This window comes from Mobula hypostoma, chromosome 20, assembly GCF_963921235.1.
Source record: "Mobula hypostoma chromosome 20, sMobHyp1.1, whole genome shotgun sequence".
In the NCBI taxonomy this organism is placed as follows: domain Eukaryota; kingdom Metazoa; phylum Chordata; class Chondrichthyes; order Myliobatiformes; family Myliobatidae; genus Mobula; species Mobula hypostoma.
Window position 1 is genome coordinate 14,666,814 of NC_086116.1, and position 13,430 is coordinate 14,680,243.

General features: G+C 41.0%; 1 protein-coding gene across 10 annotated transcripts in view; it reads left to right on the forward strand.

Annotated features, from left to right (window-relative positions):
* Positions 1-6,397, forward strand: part of lmo3 (LIM domain only 3) — a 90,929-nt gene extending 84,532 nt beyond the window's left edge. For all 10 annotated transcript variants that reach the window (XM_063072443.1, XM_063072438.1, XM_063072435.1 and 7 more), the window contains exon 4: positions 5,581-6,397. In XM_063072443.1, the coding sequence (XP_062928513.1) occupies positions 5,581-5,686 (106 nt within the window). In that variant the 3' untranslated portion in view covers positions 5,687-6,397. The remainder of the gene's footprint in view (positions 1-5,580) is intronic.
* Positions 6,398-13,430: the final 7,033 nt, after the last annotated feature.

The window sequence follows — 13,430 nt, forward strand, 5'->3', positions numbered from 1 at the left end:
TGTAAAAGCAAAAGAGAGGGTATACAACAAAGTAAAAATTAGTGGGAATAAGTGGATTGGGAAGCTTTTAAAGCCTACAGAAAGCAACTAAAAAAATCATTAGAAGGGAAAAGATGAAATATGAAAGCAAGCTAGCAAACAATATCAAAGTGGATAGTAAAAGCTTTCTCAAGTATGTAAAAAATTAAAGAGAGAAGAGAGTGGAGAGTGGACTAGAAAATGAAGCCGGAGAAATAATAACGGGGGATGAGGAGATGGCAGATGAACTAATTGAGTATGTTGCATCAGTCTTCACTAGCAGTGTGCCAGATGTTCAAGGGGTTGAAGAGAAGTGAGTGCAAGTACTATTATAAGGGAGAATGTGCTCAAAAAGCTGAAAGACCTAAGGGTACTTAAGTCACCCAGGCCAGATGAATGGCACCCTAGGGTTCTGAAAGTGGTAGCAGTAGAGATTATGAAGACATTAGAAATGATCTTTCAAAAATCATTGGACTCTAGCATGGTCCCAGAGGACTGGAAAATTGCAAATGTCACCCCACTCTTTAAGAAAGGAGGAAGGCAACAGGAAGGAAATTATAGACCAGTTAGCCTGACCTCAGTGCTTAGGAAGATATTGGAGTCAATTGGATGTTGGATGAGGTTATAGAGTACTTGGTGACATAGGAAAAGATAGGACAAAGTCAGCATGGTTTCCTTAATAGAAAACCTTGCCTGACAAATATGTTGGAATCCTTTGAGGAGATTATAAGTAGGAGAGTTAAAGAGGATGTAGTGGATGTTGTATATTTGGATTTTCAGATGGCCTTTGACAAGGTGCCAACATAAGGCTGCTTACCAAGTTAAGAGCCCATGGTATTACAGGAAAGTTATTGGCATGGTTAGAGCATTGGCTGGTTGGTAGGAGACTGCAAGTGAGAAATAAAGAATACCTTTCTGGTTGGCTACCAATAACTAGAGGTGTTCCACAGGGGTTGTTGTTGGGACTACTTCTTTTTATGTTGTATATCAATGATTTAGTTGATGGAATAGATGGCTTTGTTGCCAAGTTGGCAGATGATACAAAGATTGGTGGAGGGGCAGGTAGTGATGAGGAAACAGGTAAAATGCAAAAGAGAATGTGAAAGAAAGTGGGAAATGAAATACAATGTTGGAAAATGCATGGTCATGCACTTTTGTAGTAGAAATAAATGTGTAGACTATTTTCTAAATGGGGAGAAAATCCAAAATTCTGAGATGCAAATGGACTTGGGAATCCTTGTACAAAACACCCTAAAGGTTAACTTGCAGGTTAAGTCAGTGCTGAGGAATGCAAATACAATGTTAGCATCCATTTCAAGAGGTCCTGAATACAAGAGCAGGGATGTGATGCTGAGGCTTTATAAGGCTCTGGTGAGGCCTCACCTTGAGTACCGTGAACAGTTTTGGGCTCCTTATCTAAGAAAAGATGTACTGGCATAGGAGAGGGTTCAAAGGAGGTTCACAAGGAATCCGGGAATAAAAGGGTTATCATACAAAGAACATTTGATAGCTCTGTGTCTGTACCTACTGAAATTTAGAAAGATGACGGGGATCTCATTGAAATTTTTTGTATGTTGAAAGGCCTAGACAGAGTAGATGTGGAAAGGATGTTTCCCATGGTGAGGGAGTCTAAAACAAGAGGGCACCGCTTCAGAATAGAGGGGTATTAATTTAAAACAGAGATACGGATAAATTTCTTGAGCCAGAGAGTGGTGAATTTGTGGAATTTGTTGCCACAGTCAGCTGTGGAGCAGGTCATCGGGGATATTTAAGGCAAAGATTGATAGGTTCTTGATTGGGCACGACATCAAAGGTTATGGGGAGAAGGCTAGGGAGTGGGGCTGAGGAGGAGGGAAAAGGATCAGCCATGATTGAATGGCAGAGCAGACTCAATGGGCCAAACAGCCTAATTCTGCTCCTTTGTCTTATGGACTTTTACACACAGCCTGGATGAGACTACTACTTATACTAAAATCATTTAGTTCTACAGCCACAATGAGGCACACTCAATTTGGAGGAGCAACGCCTTATTTCCGTCTGTGTAGCCTCCAACCTGATGGCATGAACTTTGATTACTCAAACATCTGGCACTTTCTCCACTCTCCCTCTTCTCTCTTTTTCATTCCCCATTCTAGTTCCCCTCTCACCCCTTGTCTTCTCCTCACCTGCCCATCACCTTTCTGTAGTGCCCACCTCCTTCCCTTTCTTCCATGGCCTACTGTATTCTCCATTCAGATTCCTCCTTCTTCAGCCTTCCACCTCCTCCACCTATCACCTCTCAGCTTCTTACTTCATCCCCCTTCCCACACCTACCCACCTTCCCCCTCACCTGGTTTCACCTATCACCTGCCCGGTTGCACTCCTTCCACTCCCCTTGCCTACCTATTTTGGTTTTGTTGCCCTTCCTTTCCAGTCCTGTTAAAGAATCTCTGAAACATCAATTGTTGACATCCCTCCATAGACGCTGCCTGGCCTGTTGAGTTCCTGCTACGCTTTGCATGTGTTGCTCAATATTTTCCACATCTGCAGAGTCCCCTCGTATTTATTGTTTTAATTCTAAATTGCAAAAGGCCACTGCAATTTATTCACCATGTTCTGGATACTCTAATAGCACTTCATCAGGTACAATGGAACTTTTGTAAGTTAAAGGCTAATTATTCTTAAAATTCTTGTCAGTTACATGAGAATTCCAGATGCATAAATACCAGATAAACAAGATTGTACTGTAATTCATCTCCTGCTTTGCTGTTCACATTCAGACTCTTTCTAGTCATCCCATGCCATGGCCATTAGCTCTGCCTCCTGCCTCCCATACCACTAGGTTTGGCATCATCTGCAAACTTAACTACTTTGCACTGAGATTTTTATCAGGTCAATTAACATTCCTAAACTGCAAGGACTCCCCTGGGTACTGTTACTATTGCAGACGTAAGATACGTTCTCATGATTTCACAGATCACTGAGCTTGGGAAATTGTCCTCCATCTGTAGTGTCGCCAGCACATGGCTCTGAGGCAATGTAAACTCTTGAGTGAGGAAAGTATGAGTTGTAGTCACAGGGCTCCCTCAAACTCGGAGCAGTGCTAGTCCTGGAGGAACTCAGCAGGCCAGGCAGCATCTGTGGGGGGACAAAAAAGTACAGTGAATATTCCAAGACTCTTTGGCAAACCCTTTCTACTCTTTTCTATAGATGCTGCCTGGCCCGCTGAGTTTCTCCAGCATTTTGTGTGTGTTGCTCGGATTTTCTCTTGTTCTTGGCAGTGCAAGTCCTGCATGGATACCGGAGAAAAAAAAAAGCTCTCATTGAGAGATGAGAGAGCCATCATGGGGAATAAGGAAGAATGTGTGGAGAGGGTAGAAATAAAGAGAAAGCTTTTGAAGATACATGAGGAAATAGCCAAAGCTCCTTCAGGTGATGATATGGCTTATCTTTGTCAGAAGGTTGTGGGTTCAAGTCCCACTTGACATGAAGAGCAATTTGGACTGTGGCGAGAGAGAGATGCTGTTCTGTCACAGATACCACCTTCAGATGAGATAATAAACTTTGACTTCCTCTGTCTCTTCAGGTGGACATGAAAACATTCTATTGCAGCATTTTGAAGAAGAGTAGGGATCTGAAAAAGGATTTAGTGCTTTTCTAGTGTATATGATGAATAAATTCTTCTCGGGCTTCCAGCCAGGTATAGGTTTCAATTTTAACTGATGTTTTGATAACAAACTCCGCCATCTTCATTAGGGATCTGTTTCCCAACCTATATTTGTTCTTTTTATCTGTTCATTCAATGTGGACATTACTGTCAATGCCAGCGTGTTGGTTTTGGGTACATCTCTCAATACCCTGAATTGAAGAGGAATTTGTTCGGGCTGGAGTCGCACATAATCCAGATCAGGTAAGGATGGATATCTGGTGCTTTTCACGGCTGCCTTTGGTGAAGCCACCTTTTTCATTCTGAGTTGTTTCTTTTGCTTGAATTTAAAGTTCACAGCTGATGGCTTGGAGAAACTAATCTTTTCGAATCAATAGTCCATGACTCTGGATTCTTAATCACTGTGCTACACAACCCCCAATAGCTCTCAATCAACATCACGAACAGATTATCTGGTCTATGTCATATTTCTTTTTGTGGGAAGTGTGCAAACTGGTAAGCACGGCTTTCCACATTCCAACATTGACGACAGGAGAAAAGCAATTTATTGATTATTGATATACTTCGGGATGACCTGCAATCATAAAAGGAGTTGAGTCTATTTTTGGATCCGTGTTTTGGCTTTGCTGTAGAATGTGTGGCAAGGAAAAGAATGGCCTTGTTTCCATTGCTCATTTTAAATTTAAAGTTCTTGTCTATGCAGTTTCTTCTCTTGAATCTTTGATCAACAATGCAGTCTTGCTCAGAGTATTCTGCAACCTACCTGAGTTAGTAATCACAATGTATGATTTAATAATATTTACAACTTTAATCATTAGCAAACCACTTTAATCCTCACAGTAGAAAATATTACTCTCTATTCAGTGAATTCATGAACACTTTGTCTCCAAGAAGAAATTGGTATTTTTATAAATTGTGGTAAACAATGACTGTGATATATTGCTAATTGAGCATCATGTGGTGTGATTAATTGCTCTCAGATCTGATCATTAGCATAAGCATATGGTTTGTAGAAATATTAGCTTACGTACGTGTACATTAAATACAGGAGCTAAACTGTGAGGTAACACTGATCCAATGAAGAAGGCAAGAAACACTTACACAAAAAATGAGAAGTTACATGTTACAAAGAAAAAGATGATTTTTTTCCCCGTGGTCATTTACAATGAATGCTCAACTGACAAGTCTCTCTATCTTGTTTTAAACTTTGTTAACTTTCTCCATATGTATGCGTAGCACCTGTGGAAAAGAACAAATTTTTAACCTGCTGCCTTTTCAAAAAGATAATCATTTCTTTCAAACTGCATAATCAATGCAGCAGTTCTGAAGGAAATCTACTCGGTTGAGAGAGAGGAGGAGGCACACAATTTGTCTGGAATTAATATCTGTGAAAAGCTTCTAATTCCGCACTTGAGAATCACAGAACATTGTGTTGCTTTCAATATTAAATCTAATCTGTTTAACATTATTACCAAAGGGATTTCTGTCAGTACATTGGAACATCATCAGTAAACAGCTATCCAAACAACAAAGCCTGCTATCAAGGGTCACCTGGGTTGATCTGTGTAATTATGCACCGTTTTACTGGATTTGGTGGAGTAGGCATAAGAGCCTCTGAAGGTTAAATCCAGAAAGCACTGTAATTTGCTTAAAAGCCTACAGTTAAGAACTATTTGTGCATACTTGTCATGTATAGATATTAGACAAATGTTGCTTTCCATCAGCAAATTGGAACCCACACCTAACAAATGAGCCAAATGTCTGACTAGGTGAAGTAGCTCTCAATGTATAATAGAAATGTACAGGTGTGTTACACACTAATAGATTCTATTCCTATTTAAGGAGCCTGTATACTTGCCTGTCCCATACATTTAACACCTTTAATATTTTCCCCTCTTTCCCCCTTCTGTATTCAGGTTTTGTGTTGGAGATAAATTTTTCCTCAAGAACAATATGATTCTGTGCCAGACGGACTATGAGGAAGGTTTGATGAAAGAAGGCTACACATCCCAAGTTCGCTGACCACGACAGGCACTTCAGTCGAATTAGTTATAAGCACTAACTTCTGTATCGTTTACTTAACATGTAAATATGAATTAAAACAGGAACTAATAGAATAGACACACAGTATCCAGAGCTGATGGCCATGTTTGGAATAAAGGGTGGAAGAAAACGGTATATAGTAATTTTGTTCCTGTTCTAAGTTGAATGTCTTAGACCTACTGTATATATTGAGCTTTTGTCATGAGGGAGACCAAACCCTTTTATTCTTTGCTGCTTACAGTTTATAATTTTTTTTCATTTGGCATGAGATGTTTATTTTGGATGACTCTTGTACATACTATATTGTAATATTTGAAGCACAAATGTAATACAGTTTTATTGTGTTAACATTTGTGTTTAATTCTTTGTTTCCTGGTACTGTTGCATTTAGTACAATCAGTGTTCAAATTTATTGTATAATTAATTACGCTTTCTGTATTCTATTAACTATTTTAACTGAGCTGTCACTTTCTATTAAAATAATCAAAACCGCAATTCTATGCACTTTAATTTGTCTGCCAGTACAATGTGTTTAAGACCTTGAGGCCTAGAATGAGCCAAATATTTAACTTCCTCGCACCTGAGTTGGCAACAGAAAATAACAGCAACTTTGCCGGCAACTCTGATACAATTGCTTTGTCTAGCAGATGAGAAATCAAGTTTGTCCAATAAACAATTTTACACCATGGTTTTGTGGAACATCTTGTCGAACACGGACTTGTTATTGTTTTTCCTTCTACAAAAGTGGAATTGCTTCATTTTCATATACTTGCACATTTTAAATCGTGTCACCCAGACATTCCAAATATAGATCTAACGAGAGCATATTTCTGATAAATTAGTGTGTTCAGAAATACTCTAGCCTAAAGGGTTTGAAGAATGGAAGCTTGTACTTTCTTTTTGTATGTTTTTTGAGTCGTTTGATGTACCCTAGTAATGACTAGCAGCTGAATGACTGGCTGTTATCTGCAATTAGGCAGCCTTTAACAGGCAGTAAATGGTTCTGAAGCATTAGTCAACTTTATTCTGCTTTCCTGATAAGGCAAATCTTGAATCTAACTGCAAATGAGCACTTTTGAAAAGGTATATATCACACAGAACAAATTAACCTGCAGAAACAGCTCAATGTAGATTATAGATTTTAAAAATCTACGATCCTTAAATTTGAAGCATGCCAAATGTTCATGCATCTGAACTGCAGTTTACGTTCACTAATCCGAGTATGGGGTGATATTAAAAAACAACTTTTGGTATTGGTTGCACATTTAAATTGAGTTTTGATTGTTTCATTACTAATTGTGGATGGAATTGAATTTAATTGGGAGGGACCACCTACCAACATCTAAAATCCTAAATACCATTGAAATCTAAATTAGCTCCAGGCTACTTTTGGAACTCTGTATGCACTACAGTGTGTAAACTTTGTGGTCTTCCACTAATTAGTACTTTCAGAAAATATTTCATATAAATTACCTATTTTGTAAATATGTCTTACAAACAGATGGAGTTCTTAATGTTTCCATTTGATGCAAACTACTTAGAATAAGTGCCATTGTAGCTTTGCTGGGGATTGGGAGAGGCAGTTGTATAAAATGAAAATGTGGCAAAGGCTTTGGATTGGTCTAATTGAAAGCTAGCCTGTGCTATTTCAGCTATGAAAATATTATTTTACTCTCGGTCAAGTGGGTAAAATGTGCCCCTCAATTACAAGAAGTTTGAGTGTATCTGCTACCTTAGAGACTCAGTGATGGAGGGAATGGAAGTGAGTCACTGGTTCCGGGGCCAAGTAGTAAAGCCGTGAAGCCTTATTATAAAATTCTTAATTCCTGCTGAACTGTTGAGGAAGTTATGAATAACACTTGACCTGGTTAATGGTGGAGTCACCAAGCCACAATAAAGCAATGGAAGTAAGGATGAGGAGGGAATGAACTTCTGTATCTCTTCATCAAACAGCACAGCACAGTACAAGCCCTTCAGCCTATAATGTTGTACCAACCTTTTAATCTACTCCAAGATCAATCTAATGCTTCCCTCCCCAGAGCCTCCCACTTTTCTTCCATCCATGTACCAATCTGAGTCTCTAAAATCTTCCTAATATATCTGCCTCTACCACCAACCCTGGCAGTATGTTTCACGCACCCACCACTTTGTGCAGTGTTTTAAAAAAACTTCCTCTGATACCCCTCCACCTCGTCCCATCCTCCAATCACTCTCCAGAGAGTTGGACTGAAGGATGAGTAAACTAAGCTTAGCATAGAGCTCATACTAGTAGAGTGCTGGGTTACACATCTGGAGAATTATTACCCAGAGCAAAAAATATGCTAAGGTCAAGGGTTACTGGTGGGGGGGGGGGAGGTGAGAATCATTCAAGTACTATTCGTCATCCAGTTCCATTAAAAATAAAAACTGCCCTTCCTTTTTGCAATTGGATGTGGGTTTTTATTTTTGTTGCTTCAGTAAGATTTTTGTTACTCTTACGAAATATTTTTTGACTGCAAGGTCTTTAACTTGGCCCGATGCATGTTAACACTTATCTATTGCTGACTGACAATTCACGGTCAGGTTGCCCACGTACTAACTGCAGATAAGAAGTTGCTGATCAGGGCCAGGGTTGCACAATCATGTATGTCAAAGTAATGGGCAATGTTTCTTTCGGGTAACACATCTGAAATAAATCTGCACTTCCTATGAATCCTACTATGAAGAATAAAAGGATACACAATTCAGCCTCCAGTGACAACGGCCCAGATTTTATAGAGACATACTGGCAGGTATGTTTCTACTGCATGTTCCTTCAAACTTTGGGATTCCTATGTGCGCTACAACTGATAATCCTGCACACTCTGGACTTGGTCTGTCGGGATTTTCTGGACTATTAAATATTATTCATAATAATACACCAACACAATGAGTTTTTAGACATGGCACGCATTATTCCTGAGCCTTCCAGGGAGCCAGTAAGATGCAGGAGATAACAGGAACTAGGGAACAAGTTAGTGGCGGGGGTGGATGGAGGCGCAAGAACAAAGCGTCCATAAGCCTTGATGGATCATAGACACTGATAAGTTTCAGGAGCATGATATTAAATAATAGGGATTTTTGAATGGATGAGTAGCAGATTATTGGAGGTTTACTGCTTGCAAATATTCATGCATCAAGCTTCCTGAGGTAATAGAAACATAGAAACATAGAAACATAGAAAATAGGTGCAGGAGTAGGCCATTCGGCCCTTCGAGCCTGCACCGCCATTTATTATGATCATGGCTGATCATCCAACTCAGAACCCAGCCTTCCCTCCATACCCCCTGACCCCTGTAGCCACAAGGGCCATATCTAACTTCCTTTTAAACATAGCTAATGAACTGGCCTCAACAGTTTGCTGTGGCAGAGAATTCCACAGATTCACCACTCTCTGTGTGAAGAAGTTTTTCCTAACCTCGGTCCTAAAAGGCTTCCCCTCTATCCTCAAACTGTGACCCCTCGTTCTAGACCTCCCCAACATCGGGAACAATCTTCCTGCATCTAGCCTGTCCAATCCCTTTAGGATCTTATACGTTTCAATCAGATCCCCCCTCAATCTTCTAAATTCCAACGAGTACAAGCCCAGTTCATCCAGTCTTTCTTCATATGAAAGACCTGCCATCCCAGGAATCAATCTGGTGAACCTTCTTTGTACTCCCTCTATGGCAAAGATGTCTTTCCTCAGATTAGGGGACCAAAACTGCACACAATACTCCAGGTGTGGTCTCACCAAGGCCTTGTACAACTGCAGTAGTACCTCCCTGCTCCTGTACTCGAATCCTCTCGCTATAAATGCCAGCATACCGTTCGCCTTTTTCACCGCCTGCTGTACCTGCATGCCCACTTTCAATGACTGGTGTATAATGACACCCAGGTCTCGTTGCACCTCCCCTTTTCCTAATCGGCCACCATTCAGATAATAATCTGTTTTCCTATTTTTGCCACCAAAGTGGATAACTTCACATTTATCCACATTAAATTGCATCTGCCATGAGTTTGCCCACTCACCCAACCTATCCAAGTCACCCTGCATCCTCTTAGCATCCTCCTCACTGCTAACACTGCCACCCAGCTTCGTGTCATCCGCAAACTTGGAGATGCTGCATTTAATTCCCTCATCCAAGTCATTAATATATATTGTAAACAACTGGGGTCCCAGCACTGAGCCTTGCGGTACCCCACTAGTCACCGCCTGCCATTCTGAAAAGGTCCCGTTTATTCCCACTCTTTGCTTCCTGTCTGCTAACCAATTCTCCACCCACACCAATACCTTACCCCCAATACCGTGTGCTTTAAGTTTGCACACTAATCTCCTATGTGGGACCTTGTCAAAAGCCTTTTGAAAATCCAAATATACCACATCCACTGGTTCTCCCCTATCCACTCTACTAGTTACATCCTCAAAAAATTCTATGAGATTCGTCAGACATGATTTTCCTTTCAGTATAACACCATTAGTATAACACCATTTTTTATTAGCTCTTATGGGGCAATCCCTCAGCATTTGCAACTGGAACTTCAACTGAAAAGCTTTGCTGTTGGATCTCTCCAAGAATTGTTTGATTGCCATTGTTGAATGTATCTAGATGTCTCAGAGTTCTTTGACGACCAGTTTAACCAACCAACTTAGCATACCCTGATTCACTTCTTTCAGCATTGTGAGAAAGATGTGCTTTCCACCACCTGTACCTGCCTGACACCCCATTCCCACCCAGACTTTGTACAAGGCCTTCCCATGAAGTAAAAACAAAATGCTGGAAACACTCAGGACAAGGTAGCATGTGTGGAAAGCAAAGCAGTTAATATTTTGGGTCAAAAATGGTCTTTGATCTGAAACATGAACGTTTCTTTTTTCTACAGATGCTGCTTGATCCGTGAGTGTTTCCAGCTGCTGTTCTGTTTTACTTGCCATGGAAGATTGTTTCAATACTTCATTGGAGTTCACAGCCTGTATGGTCCCTGTTCTGAAGCACCAGAGACCACGTCAATCCTGACCTTGGCTGCTATCTGTGTTCTTACTGTGCGATCGTGTGGGTTTCCTCAAGATGCATAAGCTTGCAAAGACACTCAGGCCGAGGGTTTAATTGGTCAGTGTAAATTGCCTCTAATGTGAGGGTGAGTGGAAGAAGCTGGGTGAAATTGGTAAGAATGTAGGGAGAATAAAAAGGGGGATTAATGTAAGGTTATTGTAAATGGGTGGTCAATAAATAGCATGGGCTGAAGGGTTGGTTCGGTGGCACAGGGAGTGTGGGCTCTGATTGCAGAGTTAGCAAATGAGTAACCCGTTAGAGAGTTAGCACCGGTGAGTGTAACCTGCTACTGAAGATCTGGATCACTTATAATAGTGGAATATCCAAGAGGCTTTCAGTGGGACATTAAAGCCTCTTGGATATTCCATTATTCAGTGATCCAGACTGATCAAACATGACTGGAGTAAGAAGTAGTAATCGGCAAGAAGGTAGAATGACAATAAATGGAGCCTTCTCAAGTTAGACAGCATGTGACAAGTGAGACACCACTCAGATCCAGGCTTTCCACAATCTGCATCAACGGACCAAAGTTGTAAGATGTAAAGGAGCTTTAGGTGGAAGTGGACAAGCTGAATGAGCAAGAACATTGTCAATAAAAAAAATGTGAGGTTGTCACTTCTGTACACAGAAAAGAAAATATGTATCTGTTAAAAGATGAGAGATTCAGTATTGTTGGTGCTCAAAGACAAAATGAAGGTTCAGTAACCAGTTAAGAAGGTTATTGGTATGATAGCCCAATTAAAAGATAATTTGAATTCTCATTGCAATTATTAAGGTTCTAGTGAGAAATCACCAGGACTATTGTGCACAGTTTTGGTCTTTTTACCTAATATTTGCCATATAGGAAGCACAGTAAAGACTCCTGAGTAGATTGAAAGTATCATCAATGCAGTTTAGAGGTAAGGAGAGATCTCAATGAAGTCTATGTAATTCTTTAATAGTTTGACAGACTAGATGCTGGGAAAGTTCTTCCCCAGGTTGAGAAGCCCAGGAACAGAGTTCTGGTTAGGACTGAGATGGAGAGAAATCTCTTCACTGAGGGGGTGGCAAGTCTTTGGAATTCTCTACCCAGAAGGGCTGCGGAGGCTCTGCTGTTGTATTCATTTCAAAAGAGAGATTGATAGATATCTGTACTTGAAGGGATTTGAGAGAATGGCACTGATGTAAAGTCTAGCCATAATCTTAATAAATGACAGAGCAGGTTTGAAGAGCCAGATGCCATATTCTTGTTCCTATTATAACTCACAGAAGTTTCAACTACTTTTCCCTGGTTTAGATGTTAAGGTTTTTATAGCCAGGGGTTGTAATGGGGACAAGCTCCCACTATCTATTAAATGCTCCAATGGCGTGTGCCTCAAAGAACCTCTGACAACCAAGTCCAGCTCCTGGCCTTCATGTGTTGCTTTAGCTACTAAGCCCAGCAGAACCACTTCTACTGATAGGAGAAGGGGCAAAAGTGGGCTACTAGCACCTTAAAACCAGTCACTTCAGGCAGATGGGGCTCATCAGCTGTGGCTGGCAGCTCTTCCAGGAGAAGGAGAACTCTGATGTCAAACCTCCGCTGTCTTGCAGCTATACCCAGTCATGGGGAAGGCTTCGGGAGTAAACCCCGAGGGAAAAATCTGGAACTGGAGTCCCTAAGGCAGACCTGTGCTGAGTTCAACGCTGACTGGCAACTCCTGCGATACTGGTGATACCAAACTGTATCGGTCTCTGCCATTCCTTTGGGTTCATCAGATGTATGGAGAGGGGGAGCTTGCTGCATGGGCAACAGCTTGCTCTCCATATCGGACTGCCCAGGCTTGCTTATCTAGGCAGCTAGATCACAACGTCCATGGTCGACCCTGATGGACAGAGGCCTCACTCAGATGAAAGTGATTGAAGTGGAAGAACCAGTAACAGCTCTGTCACTTGTGTTCCACACTCCTATCAGATGTATTGAAATGTGGAAAGGTAATGTATAGGCACCTACTGACTTAGTCCTATTAAGGCGTGCTCATGCACCAGTGTGTGATACAAATAATTGCTATTCCAGACAATCTATATCAAACTACATTTGTCAGTTTTATACCATTATTGCGTGCGCCGCAGCTCTCCAGTGAAAAATGATGTCGTATCTGTTAAATAGGGGCCGTGGGCAATTCTGATTTGATGGAGAATGGACGTGAAAGCACAGAGGAACATCTGGAGGAATTTCTGAAACGCTCGTTTGCTGCTGTCGTTACTGTGTGGCCGGGAATCTTTCGGAGGGTAGGCCTCAAAATCCCCAGCCTTGCCTGCTTTTGGCGACCGAGAAAGAGGTCGAATCGCTCGGACCGAGATGGCGCTCAGTACTCGGTGTCGGAGAGCTGATCAGAGCTCGAAGTTTTCGGATGACTCAGAGTCGAATTGTGGTCGGCATGACAGGGAGAGTTTTTCTTCCTTCTCCCGTCTGTGTGAGATGTGGGACATTTGAGAAACTTTGAACTTTACTGTGCTCACGGACTTCTTCATCAAGTTATGGTATTGTGCACTGTTGTAACTATATGTTATAATTATGTGGATTTGTTAGTTTTTTCAGTCTTGGTTTGTCCTGTGTTTTGTGATATCTCACCGGAGGAAATAATATATCGTTTCTTAATGCATGCATTACTAAGTGACAATAAAAGAGGACTATGTGTCTTCATAATCTT